Source organism: Microtus pennsylvanicus, chromosome 8, assembly GCF_037038515.1.
Source record: "Microtus pennsylvanicus isolate mMicPen1 chromosome 8, mMicPen1.hap1, whole genome shotgun sequence".
Classification (NCBI taxonomy): Eukaryota; Metazoa; Chordata; class Mammalia; order Rodentia; family Cricetidae; genus Microtus; species Microtus pennsylvanicus.
In genome coordinates, this window is record NC_134586.1 from 58,214,324 (window position 1) to 58,235,018 (window position 20,695).

The 20,695-nt window shown below is 44.2% G+C and overlaps 1 protein-coding gene across 2 annotated transcripts in view; it reads left to right on the forward strand.

The window, feature by feature from the left end:
• Positions 1–18,965, forward strand: part of Rab7a (RAB7A, member RAS oncogene family) — a 51,098-nt gene extending 32,133 nt beyond the window's left edge. For both annotated transcript variants that reach the window (XM_075983556.1, XM_075983555.1), the window contains 5 exons: positions 1,268–1,328; positions 2,873–2,999; positions 12,580–12,798; positions 13,479–13,607; positions 17,979–18,965. In XM_075983556.1, the coding sequence (XP_075839671.1) occupies positions 1,276–1,328; positions 2,873–2,999; positions 12,580–12,798; positions 13,479–13,607; positions 17,979–18,074 (624 nt within the window). In that variant the 5' untranslated portion in view covers positions 1,268–1,275 and the 3' untranslated portion in view covers positions 18,075–18,965. The remainder of the gene's footprint in view (positions 1–1,267; positions 1,329–2,872; positions 3,000–12,579; positions 12,799–13,478; positions 13,608–17,978) is intronic.
• The last annotated feature ends 1,730 nt before the right edge of the window (positions 18,966–20,695 follow it).

The following is a 20,695-nucleotide window of genomic DNA, read 5'->3' on the forward strand; positions in this document are numbered from 1 at the left end:
CATACTGGGGATTGAACTCTGGTTATTAGGCTGGGAGGCACTGACCCCAGAGACAATTAAGTCAGGAGACATTCTTTGAATGTGGGTGGTACTATCCCATATGTTGTTATGTGGTGGGGGAAGTGGCTGATGAAATAAGGAGCAAGGAGGAAGCCTAGTGGTACAGAGTTTCTTGGACCCCCCCCCCCCATCATGACATAGAGACTAGGCTTAGTTCTAGCTATCTTTTTTTTTTTAATTTAAAGTAACCCGTTTCTATTAATCGATGTTTACCTCATCTGCATACTGTCCATCTTGCTTTTCTACTTCCTCTGATTCCGGCTGACGACCCCCCCCCCCCCCCCCGCGAGTCCCACCTTTCCGTCTTCTGCCTAGCTATTGGCCATTGAGCTTTTTATTAGCTCAGACACAGTAAAACAGCAGCACATCTTAACACAGTCAAGCATTCTATCTACAATGGTGGTGTGTCTTTGGTTACAATTCCTGTGATGAAATGGCATGACTGAAAGCACCTTGGGGGAAGAAAGGGTTTATTTGGCCTACATATCCCAAGTCAAAATTCATCGAGGGACGCCAATGTAGGAACGCAAACCAGATAGAACTTGGAGGCAGGAGCAGACACAGAAGCCATAGAAGATTTCTATTTACTAGATTGTTCCTCGCAGCCTACTCAGCTTGCTTTCTTATGGAGCTCAGGATCACCAGCCCCAGAGTTGGTGCCACACACAATGGGTGGGATCTCCCACATCAATCACTAATGAAGAAAATGACCTACAGACCTGCCTGATCTTATGGAGGCATTTTCTCAATTGAGATTCCCTTCTTTCTGACTCCAGCTTGTGTCAGGTTGACTGACATAAAACTAGCTAGGTAGCACCCATGATGCTTAAATAAAGTGGTTCCTAGCCAGCTGTGGTGGTACAAATAAGTAAAGTGATTCCTTGCTGAGAAAGTAGTGCTTAAGTAATGAGGCCTATCTTTACTGTGGACTCGTGATGACTCTGTTTGGATCATTAATCCCAACTGATGGCACCAGGAATGGATCCAGCATTTGAGAGAGAAGGCAACATTTTCATCCTTGCAGCTCCTCCCTTGTTGTCTAGACTAGCTCAAGGGTTCACGGTTCTGCTAAGGATGCTGTTCTCTTCATCAGAACCCCAGGGTAATCTGAGTGAAGGCTGGGACTCTGTTCCTGATTGGGTAGATTGGCAGCACAGGAGACAAGGTCTTCTTCCTCAGCTCACCTGTGCTTTTCTTCTTCCTATAGCTTAAAGGATGACCTCTAGGAAGAAAGTGTTGCTGAAGGTCATCATCCTGGGAGATTCTGGGTAAGTATTTCTCATGAATATGAGCTCACAGACGGATTTGAAGCCTCATCTTCACTGATCTCATCTCTGACAGCTCCACATTCTGCTCTGGGCCTGTCTTCTAGCCTTACTTTTGGGATATAGTAGAAATTTGAATGTTCCTTTGGTGTATATTTTTGTTCCTTGTTTTTTTTGCATGGGTTTGTGTGCATGTCCCTGTATGGATGTGTGTTTCCCTGGGAATATTCCAGGGTGTTGAACATGTTAGGCATGCACTCTACCACAGCTGCATCACTGTCTCTTTTAACATGTTTGGATTTGAGATTTTTTGGGGGGTAGTGAGGAAGGGGTAGGTCTGGACCCAGTAAATGATTGTCATTTTTATGGATCCTCTGCTATACCATGTGGCCAAACTAGAAAGTGCTAGTCTCATGATGAAGGTACTGTCAGTACCTTGCCTATGCAGATGTGGGTCTGCCTGCATGTACATTGCTGTTCCCTTCTGTGCCTGACCAAGGCTTGTATGTGGAAGAGCCAGGACCAGAAGAAGACTGGATTTTGTTTCTAGATTGTCCACTCACCAACTAATGAACTCTTCAATGGCCAATAAGATTACTTGTTGGAATACAAAAGAGTTCCACAATCGTCTAGTAGGCTTTTCTTTTTTTCTTCTTTTCGGGGGGGTGTTGAAACAGGCTCTCATCCTGTAGCTCTGACTATTCTGGAACTCATTGTGTAGACCAGGCTGACCCCAGACTCACAGAAGATCCACCTGCCTCTGCCTCCCAGTTGTTTTTTTTTTCTTTCAGTTTTCAGACTTGGTTTCTTATGTGACTCATGACAGCTTTGCTTCACTGAGGGTTTGTGTATAAATTAGTAAGTTGGCGCAGTGCACATGCCTGTCATCCCAGCTACTTAGAAGGCTGACATGGGAAGGTCACTTAAGCCTGAAGCAAGCCTGAGCAGCACAGACTCTGTCTCTGAAAAAAGAAGGCAATAAGAACATATAAAAAACAGGTGTGCCCCTCTATTCCAAATTTCCTTCCTTTCCGTAAGAAAACCAGCCCCTCCCCCAGTATTATCTACAAACCTAGTATGTGATGGTAGGGTGATTGTTGTCCTACGCTTGGTTGAGAGGGAGATACCTGTTCTCAACGATGACAGGTGGGTTACTTTGATAAAATGATTTGTTGTTGTTATTGTTTTCATTTTTCAAGATGTTTTGTTTTTTAAATTGCTGTAGTGCTGTGGAGGTTAAAACCAGGGCCTGTGTGTGTCATGCAAGCACTTACCAGCTGAACTATCTCTCTAGCCCAACAGGTTGCTTGTTTTTTTTTTTAATTTATTTATTATGTATGTAGTGTTCTGGGCACCAGATCGCATTATAGATGGGTGTGAGCCTTCATGTGGTTGCTGGGAATTGAACTCAGGACCTCCGGAACAGCAATCAGTTCTCTTAACCTCTGAGCCATCTCTCCAGCCCAACAGGTGGCTTTTTAAATTGTGAGCATAAGTTAGTTTCAGTCCCTTATTTGTCTGAAACTTGTGGTTTTCTCCAATTTCAGTGTTGGAAAGACATCGCTCATGAACCAGTATGTAAATAAGAAGTTCAGTAACCAGTACAAAGCCACAATAGGAGCAGACTTTCTGACCAAGGAGGTGATGGTGGATGACAGACTTGTCACCATGCAGGTAAGCCACTCCAGAGCTGCTAGCCTGTTAGCTTACTGAATCTTTTAAGAAATGTATTCCTTATATGTGGGTGTCACAGGACAATTTGGGGGAGCTGGTTCTCTTTCTTCCTGTATATGTGTTCTAGGGATTGACTGAAAACACTTTACCAGCTGAGCCCTCTTGTAGGCCCAGCTTCTTGAATCTAAATTGTTTTTCACATCTACCTCTTGTAGGTGGACTTTTCTTGTCTTCCTGCCAGTTCCCAAATAACTAACATGGAGACTCAAAATTTAATGAAAATTATGAATGCTCAGGCTTATTACTAACTAGTTCTTAAAACTTAAATTAACCCATATATATTAACCTACATTCTACCACGTGACATTACCTCTTTTACTTCACACCTCTTGTTTCTTCTCTGTGTCTCACTGGACTCCTGACTCCTCCCTCCTTCTTCCCAGTGTCCTTAGTCTGGTTTTTCCACTTAACCTTATCCTGTCCAGCTGTTGGCCAGTCAGCTTCTTTATTAAACCAATCACAGTGTAATTTACACAGTGTACAGAAAGTTTATTCTACAGCAACCTGTTTTCTTCCCTGTTTCTTAAACCTACCATTATATTCATAGAATTGTTAGATAAAACAACCAGTTTAAACTTGATTGGAGGCATGATAGGAATGGGCCAGGGCCTTGTGCATGCTGAGTGCACGTGTTCCCCCCCACTAAGCTAGACCCTAGCCCCTAAATTTGAATTTTAGATTGCAAGACAACTAAGAATTTTTGTAAAATTTAATTTAGCTAGGTTTGTTGTGTGGTTTTTGTTGTTATTGTTTTCCTAAATTTAACAACCTATAGGTCCTTACTATGTTCCAAAATATCATCTTTCTGGTTTTTTATTTTCTTTCTTTCTTTCTTTCTTTCTTTCTTTCTTTCTTTCTTTCTTTCTTTCTTTCTTTCTTTCTTTCAGATTGGGGGCTGTAGGATCTTTCTGTGTAGCCATGATTATCCTGGAACTTAATGCGCTAGACTAGGCTGGCCTTGAACTCAAAATGATGCACTTGCCTCTGCTGGAATTAAAGACTTGAGCCACCATTCGCCATTCGGCTTATCTCTTGGAATCTTTGTCCAGTATTTCAGGTCAGAAATCTTTGTGTGTTTCCTAACTTCTTATAGCAGACATTAAGGTGGTATTTATTTATTTGCTATTCTATTTGTGGCCTTTGGGACTGTAAAAGACGGCTATGTGATTAAGAGCACTGGCTGCTCTTTGCAGAGGACTCAGGTTCAGTTGCTGGCACCACTGTTTCTAACTCCAGTTCTAAGGGATCTGATACCCTCTTCTGCTCTCCAGGCACCAAGCATGCAATTCGGTGCACAAGTGCAGGCAAACACACACACATTAATAAGTGCTTTTTTTATAAGGTTGAGTTCTGTTAAGCCAGTCTAGTTTTTCCATGTGTCTGCTCAGCATCATGCTCCAAATACATTAATGGTTCCAGTGAAACAGACTTTTTGAAAATCTTCATCTTATGGCCATACTTTTTTTGTTGTTGAGCATTTTGTGTAGTGAATACATGTTCTTGTGCACAAACACGTCTAGAAAAAGAATCTCAATATTTTTGTCTTCTCTTCTGGTCCATGATGCCCACTCAGGTAGTTGGTACAGCAACATCAAACTAAAGAGACAAGAGAAGATTAATTTTTTAAAAATATTTATTTATTTATTTGTTATATATACAACATTCTATCTGTGTGTATGCCTACAGGCCAGAAGAGGGCACCAGACCTTATTACAGATGGTTGTGAGCCACCATGTGGTTGCTGGGAATTGAGCTCAGGACCTTTGGAATACTCTTAACCACTAAGCCATCTCTCCAGCCCGAGAAGATTATTCTTTGAGTTTCACATTAGATTTTTAGTTTTCCATTAAAGCTGAGGGCTGTTGCCCCTTATTTTAAATTTTTTGGTGTGTGTGGATGCAGGTACATGTATACCAAGGCATGAGTATGTGGGTTAGAAAACAACCTCGGGGGTTGATCCTTGCCTTCTATCCTCCCACCCTTTTATTTATTTTCTCCTTAGACAAATAGGATCTCACTTCGTGGTCTTGCTGACCCGGAACTTGCAGTGTTTATCAGGCTGGCCTTGAACTCAGAAATCCTCGGCCTCCTGAGTACTAGGATTAAAGGTGTGAACTGCCATTTCGAGCTTCCTCTCTGTTTTGAGACAGGGTCTTTGTTTTTGTTTTCCCACTACATATGCCAGACTAGCTTTGTCTGAGCTTACAGGAATTCCTGCCTCCTCTTTCATCTCCCTATTATAGCACTGGCATTATAGAGACTCTCCTTGTAAGTCTGGCTTTTATGTCATGAGTGATGAGGACCAGAATTCCGGTCCTCGTATTTATAACCCTCTGCTTTCTTTAAAAATCTTACTTTTTATGTGCATTGATGTTTTTGCCTGCATGTATGTCTGTCTGAGGGTGTTGGATCCTCTGTAATTGGAGTTACAGACAGTTGTGAGCTGCCACATGGGTGCTGGGAATTGAACCCAGGTCCTCTGGAAGAGCAGCCAGTGCTCTTAACTGGTGAACCATCTCTCCAGCCTTTTTTTTTTTTTAAAGATAGTGTTTCATTTAGCCTTTTATGGGGCTTGGGGAACAACAGTGTCTCATAAAATCCAGGTTAGCCTCAAACTCTATAGCAGAGGATGATGGCCTTGAATGTCTGATCTTTCTGCCCCTGCCTCCTGAGTGCTAGGATTATGGACTGCTGCCACACACTTAGCACAAAGTAAGAACTCTTTTAGTTTTTCGAGACAGGGTTTCTCTATAGCTTTGGAGCCTGTTGTTGAACTAGCTCTTGTAGATCAGGCTGTCCTCGAGAGATACACTTGCCTCTGCCTCCTGAGTGCTGGGATTAAAGGCGCACACCACCACCGCCTGGCGTAAGAACTCTTAATTGGCTCATATTTTAGGGTGGAGGTAATGTAAATCTGCCCTCCCCAGCCCACCCACACTTATACATCTGGAGGTTTCTAAAATATCTGAAAGTTAAATAAACCAAATTTGAGAAAAGGAAATGACCAGATTATAGGAACAAAGAAGAAAGTGAAACTGTTACACACAGACTCAGGCTTCTGCCATGGGGTGGCGTAGCTCGACTTTCTTTGGACTGCCAACTCCGAAATAATGATGTGGAGACTTGGTGATTATGAGAGCTTGGTCTTAGCTTATGCTTGTTCCCAACTAACTCTAAAAACTTACATTAACCCATTTATATTAATCTATGGTCTGCCATGTGACTCCATACTGTACGTCTGACTTCCTCTGAGTCTCTCTGGGGAATCCCCCTCACCTCAGATTCCTCCCAGACTTCCTACCTTTCTCTCTCTTGGTCCTGCCTATTTTCTCCTGCCTAACTATTGGCGTTTGGCTCTTTATTAACCCAGTCAGAAGATGCCTTAGGTAGGGAGTTTAAACAGAGACACATCTTCGCAGTATAGAAAAAGGATTATCCCACAACAGATGGGATGATTTTGTAAGTTTCGGCTGTGAAAGGATAGAAAATGTAAGTTACTGCCCATGTGGGGAGCTGAAGCTGCAAAACGCACACTCAACAGCACAAGTCCAGGGCCCAGAAAGACTGTGAAAGGAGGGCAGGTAGATGGGTCCAGGGTGTGGCAATGCTTGTGGGACTCCTGAGCTTGAGACATCGCTCCATTGTTTACCTGTCCACTCATGTGGTGGTTGCTTTTGGTGTGTATTTGGGGAATGGAGAACTTGGAATTGAATCTAGGATTTCTTAAGTGCTGGACAAACACTGCTGTTGGGCTTTGTCTGCAGACCTTTTTAAAGTAGTGTCTTGAGACAGCACACTGACCTTGAACTTGCAGATCTCTTTGTCTCAGCCTCCCCTGGGTTTGCCTTCCCAAATTTGACTTTGTATGTGTAGAATCTATACTCTTCAAAGAACCTGGAATCTGTCTTGAAGAATTTAACAGAAATGCCTATCATTCTTGACAAACACCATGATTAGTTTGTGGGACAAAAGTGGAGTGAGAACATACTCTCCTGGCCATATGAGGAAATCATATGCCACAAGTAATCTTCATAATGACTGTCATTTTTTAAAAATGGGAATAGAAACCAGAATGGAAAAAAAATGAGGATATGGAAAAGTTAGAACTTCAAAAACTGAAAAAACAACATCAAAATAAATAAAAGACACTGTTAAATTGTAGAAGCACAGTAAGCTACAAGGCTTGGGCAGGGTTTCAAAAAGAACCTGAGACTGGCTAGGTTTAGTGGTACATGCCTTTGATCCCAGCACTTGAGAGGCAGAGACAGGCAGATCTCTGAGTACTGTGAATCTCTATGAGGCTACCTGGTCTACTTAGTTGAAAACATCCAAGGTTACATAATAAGAGTCTGCCTTTGAAAAACAAACAAACAAAAGGAATCTGAGACTGCCAGAAACCAAATGGCTGCCTAGGAGCTCCCAGAAATAACAGGTGATGTGGAGGAAGGGTTGCTAGGCTGGTGCTCCCCACAGCAGCAGAGGTGGGAGGGAATGGGTACTAGCTAAAATGCAAGTGCTGCCCTTGGGTCCTGTGGTCACAGGGTTGAGAATTTAGATCCCAGCCACACTCACTGTGGCAATATATCCCATCAAAGAGGCGCAGCTGGAGACCCACAGGGCAGAAGGGTCCGGGAAAGGGTGAGATGAGATGGCCGCTTCTGAGTGATGGGGCAGTCTGGAGAGAGCTCCACATATTTCTCAGCTTGTAGTAAAAGATAAATAAGAATGAAGATATCACAAAAAAAGAACCCGAATGATGACCTCCCTGGGCTTGGAGAGTGTATTTTACGTTTTAAAAAGGAGCCTGGTCTGGTTCCACAGGCCTACAATCTCAGCTAGTTCAGGATCATCCAGGACAATTGATTCATATTTACAGATAGTCCAGGCTGCCCTTAAACTCTTGGAATTCTTTAGCCTTTGTTCTCCCAAGGGCTAAGAGTGTAGGCATGAACTACCACAGCTGGTTAATGTGTTAGAACTCCCCACTTTGAGGGTTGAGCAGTGTTACGGACCAAGCCTAAAGCTTCCGATAGGAAGGTGTTCAACCACAGAGCTCTGACTACAGCCCTGTACACTGATTTTAATTTGAAAGAGGAAAATAATTGTGCATCTGCAGAAGAGACAAATGGCAATATAGACTTGAGAAAAAATTAATAGAACTTCTAAAACTTTGGGAATGTCAGTTCACAGTAGATTGGATACAGCAGAAAGGATCTACAACAAAGAAAACTGGCAGGAAATGGACGAGAAGGCTCTGTAAGGGCACACCTACCCACTTGTTTTTGTTTAGGGCCTTACACATACCCAGCAAGCATTCTCCCACTGAGCTTATGTATTTCTAGTACAGACCCACTTTTAATTAGTTTCAGGAGGAATAAGAGAAGAGATTAAAGATGAAATTTGCCAAGAATTTCTCAGAACTAATATTGCACCAAATGATGCCCACTTTCAAAAGATTAAGGAGGAGCCAAGGGAAGTGTAGCCACAGAAGCCAGGGAAGGAGCAGCCTTGAGGTTGCCAACTAATCCACGATGGCAGTGCAGCAGCAACAGGGGGTGCTGTCCAAAGTATGTCAGCATATTCAGCAGGCTGTTCTAGAACTCTTGACACTGAAAGCGTGAGTTCTTCTTGCTTTGGCCTCCATGAGTGCCCCACCACAGAGACACATAAATAAGAATAAAACAAAAGCATAGAACTAGAGGAGTAATTTCATGATAGAATGCTTGCTATGACCCATGAGGCCCTGGGTTTTATCACTGTGGAGCAAAGAAAGCATAGGCAGCTTCCCTTGGTATCTACTCAGAACTGGTCTGAGACACTTCCTCACCCAGATGCAACTTTTATGCCCAGGGCTTTGGGTTTATATAGTTGAGTGGTCAAGCACTTGCATAGCATGCATGTGCTCCTGGATTCAGTCCCCAGCAACAACAGAAAACTGAGTGTGGTGGTGCTAGCCTGTTATCCAGCACTTGGGATACAGCTACAGGCTGGCGGATTCAAGGTCAGTGTGGGCTGGAGAGATGGCGAAATGTTTAAGAGTACTGGCTCTTTTCCAGAGGACCCAGGTTTGAATCCCAGCATGCATAGTGGTATTCACAACTGCTTGTAACTCTAGTCCCAGGGAATCAGATACTCTTTTCTAGCCTCCTTGGACACCAGGCATGCACATGGTACACAGATATACACACAGGCAAAACACTCATAGACTAAAATTATAAAAATTTTAATAGAAATAAATGTTATAATTGATGGTCATGTCTATATAGAACATAAGAATACCCTTGTATATAATTTTAATCTTCAATTTATTTACAGGATCTAATCCCAGGTAAGCAGTTATTAGACTGTGTCTAGGAATAATGATACAGAGGGAAATCCATAAATGCATACTAAAGTGTGGCCTGGTGTTAGTTGGATCTTCAGGTGTGGCCCACATTGGGTCCTACTGTAAGGAAACCAGGATTGGAGTTATGCATTGTAATGTTCAGTGGAAGAATAGTGGTGGCTATGTTTTATTTACATTTCTGATATTGTCAAGGAAAAAGCTAGGTGTCAGGTGTGCATAAACACTCAAACTCAGTAAGCTGAAATTGAAGTCACTGAGGCAGCGGTATTAGCACAGATACACAGAAGGCCCATGGGGCAATAGATAGGCACAGAACTTTGCTGGGAACCTTAGGGAGAGAGCTTCTGCTTGGGTTGAGTGGAACCTTCAATAGAGTTAACTACAGGCTTCAGGACCCAAGTGAGGTGGAAAAAGCATAAAGTAAAAATGTTTAGAAGGAAAATAGCCTTTGACATTTAAAGTGCAGCAAGAACAAGTCATACAAGGTCAAGGTTGTATGAGACCACATTAAATCAAATACCTAAATAGTGTGATTCCCAAATAACCCAGGTAATCACTGAACAGGAGAGTATGCTGTATATGTATGCCTGTGGTTACGTGGGCAGACTACAGCAAATGGCAGGTTCTGGAAGCCTGATTTCAGGGAATTGGAGTGACGTCAAGGTGGAAGTGGACAGGCATTGTACTTTTTTACAGTGTGGATACCCGCATACCTCCCAGCCTAATGGTTTCTGTGACTAATCAATGGCTTAAAACTTACCTCTGGGCAGGAGGAGAGAAGCATTAAGAGTATCCATTGCCACCCTGCATGTGAGGGTGGATGGCCAGGGAATAAACTGCAGTATAATAAGGTCGTGGGATACTATTAGCTGTTGATTTGGGGTATGAGGAAAGACAACTGAAAGAGATTTACAGCAGAGTACTGTTAGTGTAAGACATTTTTTTCAAGAGCCATTTGCTTCTGGGGAAAAAGTGTCATTGGGGGCAGTGTTGTTTTGTGTGTGTGTGTGTGTGTGTGTGTGTGTGTGTGTGTGTGTGTGTGTGTCTGTCTGTCTGTCTGTCTGTCTGTCTGTCTGTCTGTCTGTCTGTCTGTCTGCACCACATTCCTGCCTGGAGCCCACAAGAGCCATAAGAAGGCATCAGATTTCCTAGAATTGGAATTACAGGTAGTTATGAGTTGCCATGTGGGTGCTGGGAACTGGGTTCTCAGGAAGTACAGCCTTAACTGCTGAGCCATCTCTCTGGTTATTATAAGTACTCTTGAAAGAAAAAGAAAGAAAGAAAGGAAGGAAGGAAGGAAGGAAGGAAAGAAGGAAGGAAGGAAGGAAAGAAGGAAGGAAGGAAGGAAGGAAAAGAAAGAAGAGAGAGAGAGAGAGAGAGAGAGAGAGAGAGAGAGAGAGAGAGAAATGTAGGGGCTGGAGAAATGGCTCTGGCTCAGTGGTAAGAAGAGGTCCTGAGTTCAAGTCCCAGTAACCACATGGTGGCTCACAACCGTCCATAATGAGATCTGGTGCCCTCTTCTGGTGTGCAGGCACACATGCCTGCAGAATACGTATACATAATAAATAAATGTTCTTTGTTTTTTTTTTTAATGTAAAATAAGAACAGTGGCAATATTAATACCAGGTGGTAGAATGTATACTTAGCATTCATGAAGCTATAAGTTCCATCTCCAGGTTCCTTCTGTAGTACCCCCCCCCCAAATTAGAGCTTTGGATAGGTAAATATATGGGTATACTTTTGGATATAAAAGAGAAAATATTTCATTTGGGAATCTATACAGTAAGCATTAGAGCTTGCTCAGAGTGTGCTTGATGCCCTGTATTCTGTTCCCACCACTACCTTCCGAAAAAAATTCAGTTTGAAAATTTAAAAGGACCATTTGACATAGGGTTATTTTTTTTTGTTCTTGTTAATTGACAAATATAAATTATACTTTTGTAAGTTTGAAGCTAAGGTAAATTTAAAAACTTCCCAGGAATAATGCCCCAGTTTTCAGCATGAGTTTTTTTCTTCTTTTTTTTTTTAAATCTGCTCTGTCTTTGAATTCCTTATACCATTTGCACCTGTAGAACCATATATACGCCGAACCAGTGGGACCTGCTCCTAGCTTCTACTCTGTTGTTCTTCTCTCTTCAGACCTTTTTTAAAGAATTTTTAATTAACTTTGTTTTTGTTTTAATTTTTTTTAAAAAAAACTTGTTTATTTAAAGAAATGACATTGTTAAAAACCCATCAACACAAATATTCATTTTAGTCAGTAATCTTTTATTTCTACTACCCCTAGAAAAGCTTGTGGTAGGATTGCAAGTTCAAGGCCTGCTGTAGCTACATAGAGTACTCAAAGCACAATAATCAAGCCCTTAGAAAGTTCCCAGAAGGGGGCTGGGGAGATGGCTCAGTGGTTAAGAGCATTGCCTGCTCTTCCAAAGGTCCTGAGTTCAATTCCCGGCAACCACATGGTGTCTCACAACCATCTGTAATGAGGTCTGGTGCAGACATACACAAAGACAGAATATCGTATACATAATAAATAAAATTAAAAAAAAAAAGTTCCCAGAATACATAAGTCTTGAGGCTGTACCTTCATTTTCTTTGTAGCCTGTCCTGGAACTCACTTTGTAGATCAGGCTGGCCTTGAACTTACAGAGATCCACCTGCCACTGCCTTCCCAGTGCTAGGATTAAAGGCATGAGCAACCACCGCCTGGCTTTGTATCTTCATTTTCTTTTTAAATTTATTTATTATTTATTGAGAGTTGAGTATAGAGTTTATTATTCAGTGGGTTATGGAGGGGAAAAGGGAAGAGGAGAGAGGGGGGAGGGGAAGGAGGGGGGAGAGGATAAGAGGCAGCAGCCACCTTTTTCGAAGAGAGACGGAACCTTAAATTTTATTTTAGATGTATTGATGTTTTGCCTTCATGTATGTCTGATCCTGTGGAAGTGGACTAACAGACAGTTGTGAACTGTCATGTGGGTGCTAGGAATTGAATCTAGGTCCTCTGGAGGAGCAGTAGAGCTCTTACCTGCTGTAGCTTTATTTTCATTTCCTATATACATACCCGGGAGAAGATAGAGGAGACTCATGTCACTCCCTCCTATACCCCCCCCCCCCCCCCACACACACACACAGTGCCCAGCATCTTCTGGAGACCGCGTCTTTTGTTTCTTGCAGATCTGGGACACAGCTGGTCAAGAACGGTTCCAGTCTCTTGGTGTGGCCTTCTACAGAGGTGCAGATTGCTGTGTTCTGGTGTTTGATGTGACTGCCCCCAACACATTCAAAACCCTTGACAGCTGGAGAGACGAATTCCTTATTCAGGCCAGCCCCCGGGATCCCGAGAACTTCCCCTTTGTTGTGTTGGGAAACAAGATTGACCTTGAAAACAGACAAGTAAGTACTACCTCGGACACCTGACACGCCCCTCCTCTGGGACCTTGGAGTTCGGAGGGTTCTCTTCCAGGCTGAGAATAATCTAGGAAGGTACTGGTGGGAGTGCTTGTCACCCAGTGCCCAGCTGACCCCAGCCAGCTTTGATGTGAGGCCGACTATTAGAGGAAGGACTAGGAGTAGGTTTTCTCGCTTCAGGGTGGAAGAGTGCTATGAGTCGTGCTGCTCATGGGAGTTCTACACAGCATTCCTGTCGAACATAGTTTTGTTGATTTTAGCCCAGCTTATTTCTGACCATCTCTCTCCCCTTCTAGAGTTTGTCTCTGTTTCTTGGCTTGGACAGGGGAAAGATCTAAGGGGTGAGCACTGCAAAATCTGTGCCACTTGCCACTTGCAGGTGGCTCAAGATGGGTGTGGGTAAAGGGGTTTATACCAGAGATCAACCGTGGACCCCAGGAGAAATCGCTTTCTACCTCCTGGGATTGGCCGGTGGCACACTGCTAAGGCCCACAAGGTCTGGCTACGGCCAGAAATAGCTCAAGTTTGGATACCTCACATGGGCAGCAGAGTGACCTGACCTGCAGGTCTATAGGCCACACTCATCCTCATTCCCAGATCTGTCCTAGGGAGGACCGAGTCATTGTCCACTGTTCATGTCAGTAATGTCCTCCTCCCTCCTCTAGGTGGCCACGAAGAGGGCACAGGCTTGGTGCTACAGCAAAAACAACATTCCCTACTTCGAGACCAGTGCCAAGGAGGCCATCAATGTGGAGCAGGCCTTCCAGACAATTGCTCGGAATGCCCTTAAACAGGTGGGTCTCCAGGACTCCCCAGATGCGAGGTGCCCTCTGGTGATGCCTGATGTTTTTTCCTGGATGCCTTTCTTCCTAGCTGCAACTGGGAAAACCTAGGGTGCTTCTCTGGGTGGGATAGGTCATGACATACTCTGCCCCAGCCCTTAAGAGAGCCACGGCTTTATTAGTCATCTAAAGGACACAGGGCAGAGCTAGTGACTTAGTGATAGAACACTTCCTAAGATGCAGAGCACTCAAGGACAGCTTGGTCCTTGAATAATGAGTTCCAGGCGTAGTGAAACCTTTGGGGGAACAAAACAAACATCTTAGTAAAGGAGGTATGGGCTTGTTTTTTTTTCCTGAGCAGTTTAGGAGATGAAGCCACATGGGACCTCATGCCAGATCAATACTTCTAGTTAATGAGTTAAAATTGAATCATATCTCAGCTGCACCTAATTATTTATGTCTGAGCTTCTGCCCCTTCCATGCAGAACAATGCCAGCCTTGAAGGGTGGTTGTGGTTGCCTGCCTCAACTCTCAGACCATGAAATGGCTGTTTCCTGAGAGTAGTTATGGACATATACAAGTAAGAAATACAAGAAAACTGAATCACAAAATCCAGAGCTCCTAGCTACCCTCTTCTTGGAGAAAATAGTATGCGCCACGGCAGTATAGAGGCCAGGCCTGTGACATAGGCCTGTAATTCCACCTATTGCAGGGAAGCTGAGGCAGGACGGCAAATTCAAGGCCAGCGAAGGCAACATAGTAGTGCATAGGAGCACTGGAGGTGTAGCCAGGTTAGTGTTGGTTTAGCACACGCAAGACCCAGGGGTTTGTCACAGTGTTGGGGAGAATTTTTTCAAAAGTGTGGGCTTGGGCTACTGGCACTTTTGTAGGCCATGGTAAATTAAAGCTGGCTACAAGGCTTCATCATGCACGATCCAGAAAACAGTGTGGGTCAGCAGGGACACCTGAGGCAGGCAGTAGCTGCAAAGACAAGGCATGTTCTCCCATCTCTAGGGAGCTGGGTATCAATGCACTGGTTCTCAGCAGGACAGGACTACTGGCTGTGTGGGTGGCAGAGACTTGGAATGAACTGTTTCAGGGGCAGGAGTTCTGGTGTAGAGAGGCTGCACAAAGTGCTTTAAGACAGTGGTGGGCCTGCCCAGGTAGAATCATTCATCCAAACACCAAGAAGCCCCCCCCAAAAAAAACATGCTTTCTTCTGATGTCTCTCCCCCCTCCCCCAGTCTACCCTCCTACCTGGATTTTTCTTAGCATGTATGTATCCGTGTGAAAATCCAAGTCTCTCATCTCTGTTCTGTGGCCTGACACCGTCAGGTTCTCTCCAGCCCTGCTGTTCTCTTTCCGGAGATGACCCCCTATACTCTGGTAGACTGTTTTGGATGGGGCTGGGAAGCTGTGGGTGGTGCCACAACTCCAGCTGCTGGATCTGTAAGTTGCCACTTTATAAGCACTGACCCTTTGAGCCTCTGCTCCTAGGCTTGACACTCTGATCTGATGCTTTTCTGTCTGCTTAGCAACTAAGCATGAATCTATTGACATTTTAATTATCATCTGCTACCCCATGGCCCATCAGTCATCGCCCTGCCAGTAGTTTTAAATTAAGTCTTTATCATTCTGTTTATCGATAAAAGACTCAGAAGTGAAAGGTGAGGGTGAAAACCTGCTGGCTCAGAGAAGTTGTTGCAACTAGCTGATCATGCTTTTTGGTTAGATACACTGCAAGAACTTCATCCTAGAACCAAGAGAGCTCAAACTCTAGTCCCTGTCCTGTGCATACGTTCTATCCAAATTGCTGGCTTCTCTGTGCCCAATTCTAGTCAGCTAGTCACTGGCTGTGCTCCCTGATTTCAAAGTTTATTGGACAGTCTTGGGCATATCAGTGGTATCAAAATATCACACAACATTCTCATGAGGCTTGTTGTGCTTTTTAATATTTCATCTTCTCTTTTCCTGGAAAGAGAAGCTACATGTCCTTTTGAATTCTCCAGACCAAGATGCCTTTAATATGATGGGACTTTTTGTTCCCTAACTCACCAAGAGTCCTTATACCAATGTGTGGTTCTTTCAGAGGCAGTTCTTGGGAATGTGCCCAGAGTGAGCGTATGAACTCCTGGTAACTAGACATTGCCTTCACCTACCTTCCAGCTTCCTTTATCACCCACCCCAATTCTTGTTTTTGATAACCTTTGGCCATAGGAAAAAAGCCATCTTAGCTGGGTGTGGTGGTACCTGCTTGTAGTTTAAGCACTTAGAGAGTTGAGGTAAGAAGAGAGGAGAATGGCAAATTCTAGGACAGCCTAGGCTACATGTGGTAGAACATGTTATAATCCCAACACTTGGGAAGTGGAGACAGGAAGATCAGGAGAGTTTAAGACCAGCCTCAGCAACAAAGCAAATTCAAGGCTACCCTGGAAGATCCTGTGTCTAACAAGAAAAAGTCATCTTTCTGTTCAAATACAAATACAGGCTGGTTGTAACCTTTGCCCTTCAGAGAACCCATGTTTCCAGTGGGCGTGGGTGTTGGGGTAGCTGTTGTCCCCTTAAAGTGTGCCCAGTTGTTAAAGCATTCATGTTCATCTTTCGGAATTTCTAGACTGTCTTGGCCATGTCTGGGTTCTTTTACCTCAGTGGTTCTCAAACCTATTGTTCCTCTTATTGTGGTGAGCCCCCTGACCATAAAATTATTTCATTGCTACTTTTATGAATTGTAAATATCTGATTTGCAGGTTAACCCATTTACCTGGAGGACCATCTTTATTTCAGTATCTTGAGTATATAGGTCTGCCTCCCAACTCCCTCTCAGCCAGGTCAAAGCCACTTGAGATTTTTGTTGGAATTGTATATCTACTTGGGTGGGCCATAACAAAATACCATAGATTGGATAGCTTATACATATATTTTATTAGAGTCTGGGACCAAGGCTGACACGCTGGTTTTAGGATAGGGGACTTTCCTGTCATGCAGATGACTGTCTTCTTGCTATTCACACAGAGAGCAAATTTGATAAGCCTCCTGGGGTGTCTCAGTGACAACATATATAGTATAATTTCTGGAGCTTGAGCTCAGTTGGTAGAGTGCTCTCCTGGCATTCATGAGACCCTGGGATCCATCTTCGGTAACCTGGCGTGGTAATACATTCTTTGTCCCAGCACCAGGTAGAAGCAGGAGAATTTAGTAATTCAAAATCCTCTACCTAGCAAGTTCAAGGTCAGCCTGGGATACATATGAGACCCTGTCTGAAAGAGAAAATTGGAAGTCCTGTGAGATCAGATGTCAGAGATAACCCTATCTAATCTGACTGTTCTAGGCATAGACACACTAGGAAGTTAGAGTTTCAACATCCAAACTTTGGGTTGACGCCCATTCTGTCCAAGACTGTCATTCATAATCTGCTTTTTGTGTTAGAAGTACATATTAGTACTGACGGGGGTGTATGTACATTATTGTTCACCAACTGATGAGTGTCTAAACAAAAGGTGGTTCATCTACTACAGATGTCATTCAGCCATAGGAGCAGTGGAGTAGGCCAAGGGTCTAATGCAGAGGCTGGAATGAAACCTTATCATATTAAGACCCTGTATCTCAGAAGTCCGTAGCGTATGGTGTGCACACTTGCCGTCCTTGTAGAAGCAGGAAGATTGCCCACAAATCCAGGACCAGGCTGAGCTACAGAGTAAGACCCTTTGTATGACAAGAGAAATGAGACAGGTCTGGGATGAAATGGGGCTCATTGGCAGAGTGCCTGCTTAGCATTTATGAAGTTCATGGAGGGGGAAGGTGATGAGAAAACAAGATTGGTTGTGGTGGTGGTGGGGGGAGAATGGCTGCTAAAGCACAGGGTTTCTTTTTCGGGTGATGAGTGTTGGGAACTGATGCACTAAGATAAAAAGCTCCTGCTGTATTCAGTATGTATTCCCAGTTATTGCATGTTTTTGTAGCTGTTGTGAATAAAACAAGAATAATACTGTTTAGGAAACTTTCCTTCTTGGGTACCGTGCTGAGGGGCAGCTCCATTCCTCCTTACAAGGATTAGTCCAGGAAGTGACTGAAGCCCATCAGCTGCTCATGAAGCACAGGTGATGGCATCCCCCACAGCTCTGCCCCCCCCCCCCCCCAGGCTGCAACCTGTGGAAGAAAAGAGACTAGCTCCTGGACAACAGTCCAGAAAATTCAATGGGACGTGATCACATGGAGCAGTGAGCAGGGCCCTACCTGACAGTTACTGGGTGTGGTCTACGATGCTCATCAGCAGCCTGTGTTCTGACTACCTGGTGTAGATGTGGTTCCTGCTGACTCCTTACCGAGTCTGTTACCCTGCACCAAGCTGAGAATTGTCATCAACCTCTCTCTCTCCCCGACCAGGAAACAGAAGTGGAGTTATACAATGAATTCCCTGAACCCATCAAACTGGACAAGAATGACCGGGCCAAGGCCTCCGCAGAGAGCTGCAGCTGTTGAAGGGGCAGTGAGCACAGAGCACAGAGTCCTTCACAGACCAAGAACACACATAGGCCTTCAATATGCGTCCCTCCTCCTCTAAACAGAACAGAACGTCATCTCTCACATCCAGCTGCCAAAAGAAAACCACCAAACACAGTCAGCTACCACATACACACACACAGTAAGCAAACTCTAGCCTGTGCCTGACGGGCTCTTGAGCCTTGTGTACGGCAGGCATAAGGCGGAGCCCCGGGTGCTCTGGGGTGCAGTGGGCATGGAAAGCTTACTCTTTTTGTCCACTGGAGAGTGAGAGAACTGTTCACAGTTCGTCCAAGTCTAATTATCTGATTTTTTTTTAACGGTCTTGTGGTCTTTACCCCTACCCCTCCTTGAAGGTCCTGTGGGAAGGCTGGTGCCCACGTTCCATTCTGAACAGGCTGTTTTGTATGTATCTGTTAATGCTTGTTACTTTTAACTAATCAGATCTTTTTACAGTATCCATTTATTATGTAATGCTTCTTAGAAAAGAATCTTATAGTACATGTTAATATATGCAACCAATTAAAATGTATAAATTAGTGTAAGGAATTCCTGGATTGTGTGTTTAAGTCCTCTAACGCAGGCGTGCAAGGTGGAGGGTTGAACCCTGTCTGGATTACAAGAGTGTTAGAGACTCAAATTTGGAAGTCCAGCTAGCGGCAGTATTCTGTACAGTAGACACAAGAATTATGTACGCCTTTTATCAAAGACTTAAGAGCCAAAAGCTTTTGATCTCTCCAGAGGGAAAACTGAACTAGACAGTTCCCTTCTGTGTCTAAATTTTCCAAAAGGTTGATTTGCATAATAACAGTAGTATGTACAATGGGTAAATTGCTGTTATTTTAGAAATTAAATTCTCATTTTCCCCTTCTTAGTTTTTTTTTCTTCCGTTCAACACTTTACTACTCTAAGGGGAAAAGAGAACCCCACCAGACCTGTCCTAGTGACTCTACCTTTGTTCTAGAAGGCGCTCCTTTCAGGGTGGTACCTGTAGGTTAGCAGACCCCCCTCCTTTTCCCCCACCCCACCCAAGTGTGGCCCAGCACTAACCCACCCGTCTCTTGGGTTGAGCCCTGGCAGTTCTGTTCCCTCCCGAGGTCCTGCCCTGCATCATGGCTTGCTTCCCAGAGCACTTCCCCTCCAAAAGTCTACATTCTAGAGTGTAGGCTGAGTTCTTCTGTAAAGAGACGAGCGTGATGCCAATAAAATTTAACAGGAACAAAGAAAAGTTGCCCTGTCTTTTTTTTTCTTGCAGACTTCAGCTGTGTGCAGACATTCTCTGTGTTCATTGTACCCTTGTGGGCCCTTGTGGAGCTTAGAGGCAGGGATGCTTTCATGCCTAATCCTAGAATACCTGCCGCCCTAGTGGAGATCTTTTTCTTAACCACAGTATTGGGAAAGGTGGGGCATGAAATGGAAAACATGTTTCCTAAGAGCAGCGGCCCTAAACTGCTGGTGACCTCTGGCCATTATACACCTGGAATCTGTGTGTGTGTGACAGTGTCAGACAGGTGGGCTGGATGACTGGGGCCAAATGACAGTTGTCACTTTTCACAGGTCTTCCCTTCTGGCAGCAGGAACCTGTACCCCAGCATACACAGGGCACCTGCTGACTGAGAGGCTGCCATTGCAGTGGTTCTTAATGTGTCCATCGAGGTCTTACTAACCATCTCCCAGAATCTCCAAACTCCTCTCACTTCCCTTCTTTCTCCTTCCCCTTGGCACAGACTTCATTGTTAAAAATTACATTTTTTCTGGGCATTGTGATATACTTGTAGGCAAATGAGACAAAAGGTTGAGGCAGGAGGATCGCTTGAGCTTAGGCATTTGGTGTCAGCTCTGTGTCTGTCAAATCTTGCCAGAGTTGAACTGATAAAACCATTTCCCCAAGACAGACTTGACAGCACATGAGGGAGGCTAGGGCAGGAGGAAGGGGAGTTCAGGGCCAACCTAGGCCTGTCTCAAAAAATTCAAATATAAGGCTGGGGGAGGTGGTACATGCTTTTCATCTCTGGAGGCAGAGGTAGGTAGTGAACTCTGAGTTCTAGGCCAGCCTGGTCTGTGTAGTGAGTTCCAGGGTTATATAGAGAATCGGTCTCAAAAATAGTCAAATACAATTTCCCCTACATACATCCAGCTTTTCTACCTTCACTTTAAAAACCTGGAATACTTCCTGAGTTTCTAGTAGTGATTAAGGGTCCACCTCAGTCAAATTCTGGGGGTAAGGGTGTGACTTGGAGGCTCACTTGCAATCCACAGAAACCCTCACATCACGAGCAGCTAGGAGTGGTGTGGCCTCTGCCAGGCAGAACATGCTGAGGCTGGAGGGCTGCTGGGGAGTCTGTTCCTGACCCTGCCTATAGAGGGGGCCCCTGTGCACCTCACTCCTGCACAACTGCCTTAGTTTACACTACAGGGCAAGCACATGCTTTATACTGCCCGAGCTCCACAACACCACCTGGAGTTTGTGTGCTTCCTACCTAGGGTTTAGATCAGCCCACTTTATCCCAAAACAACATAGCACAGCCCCATGATAGAAAAGTGGAAATGTGTGTGGCATCACGAGGCCACATAGGCAGAGCTGGCATTAAATCCTGAGA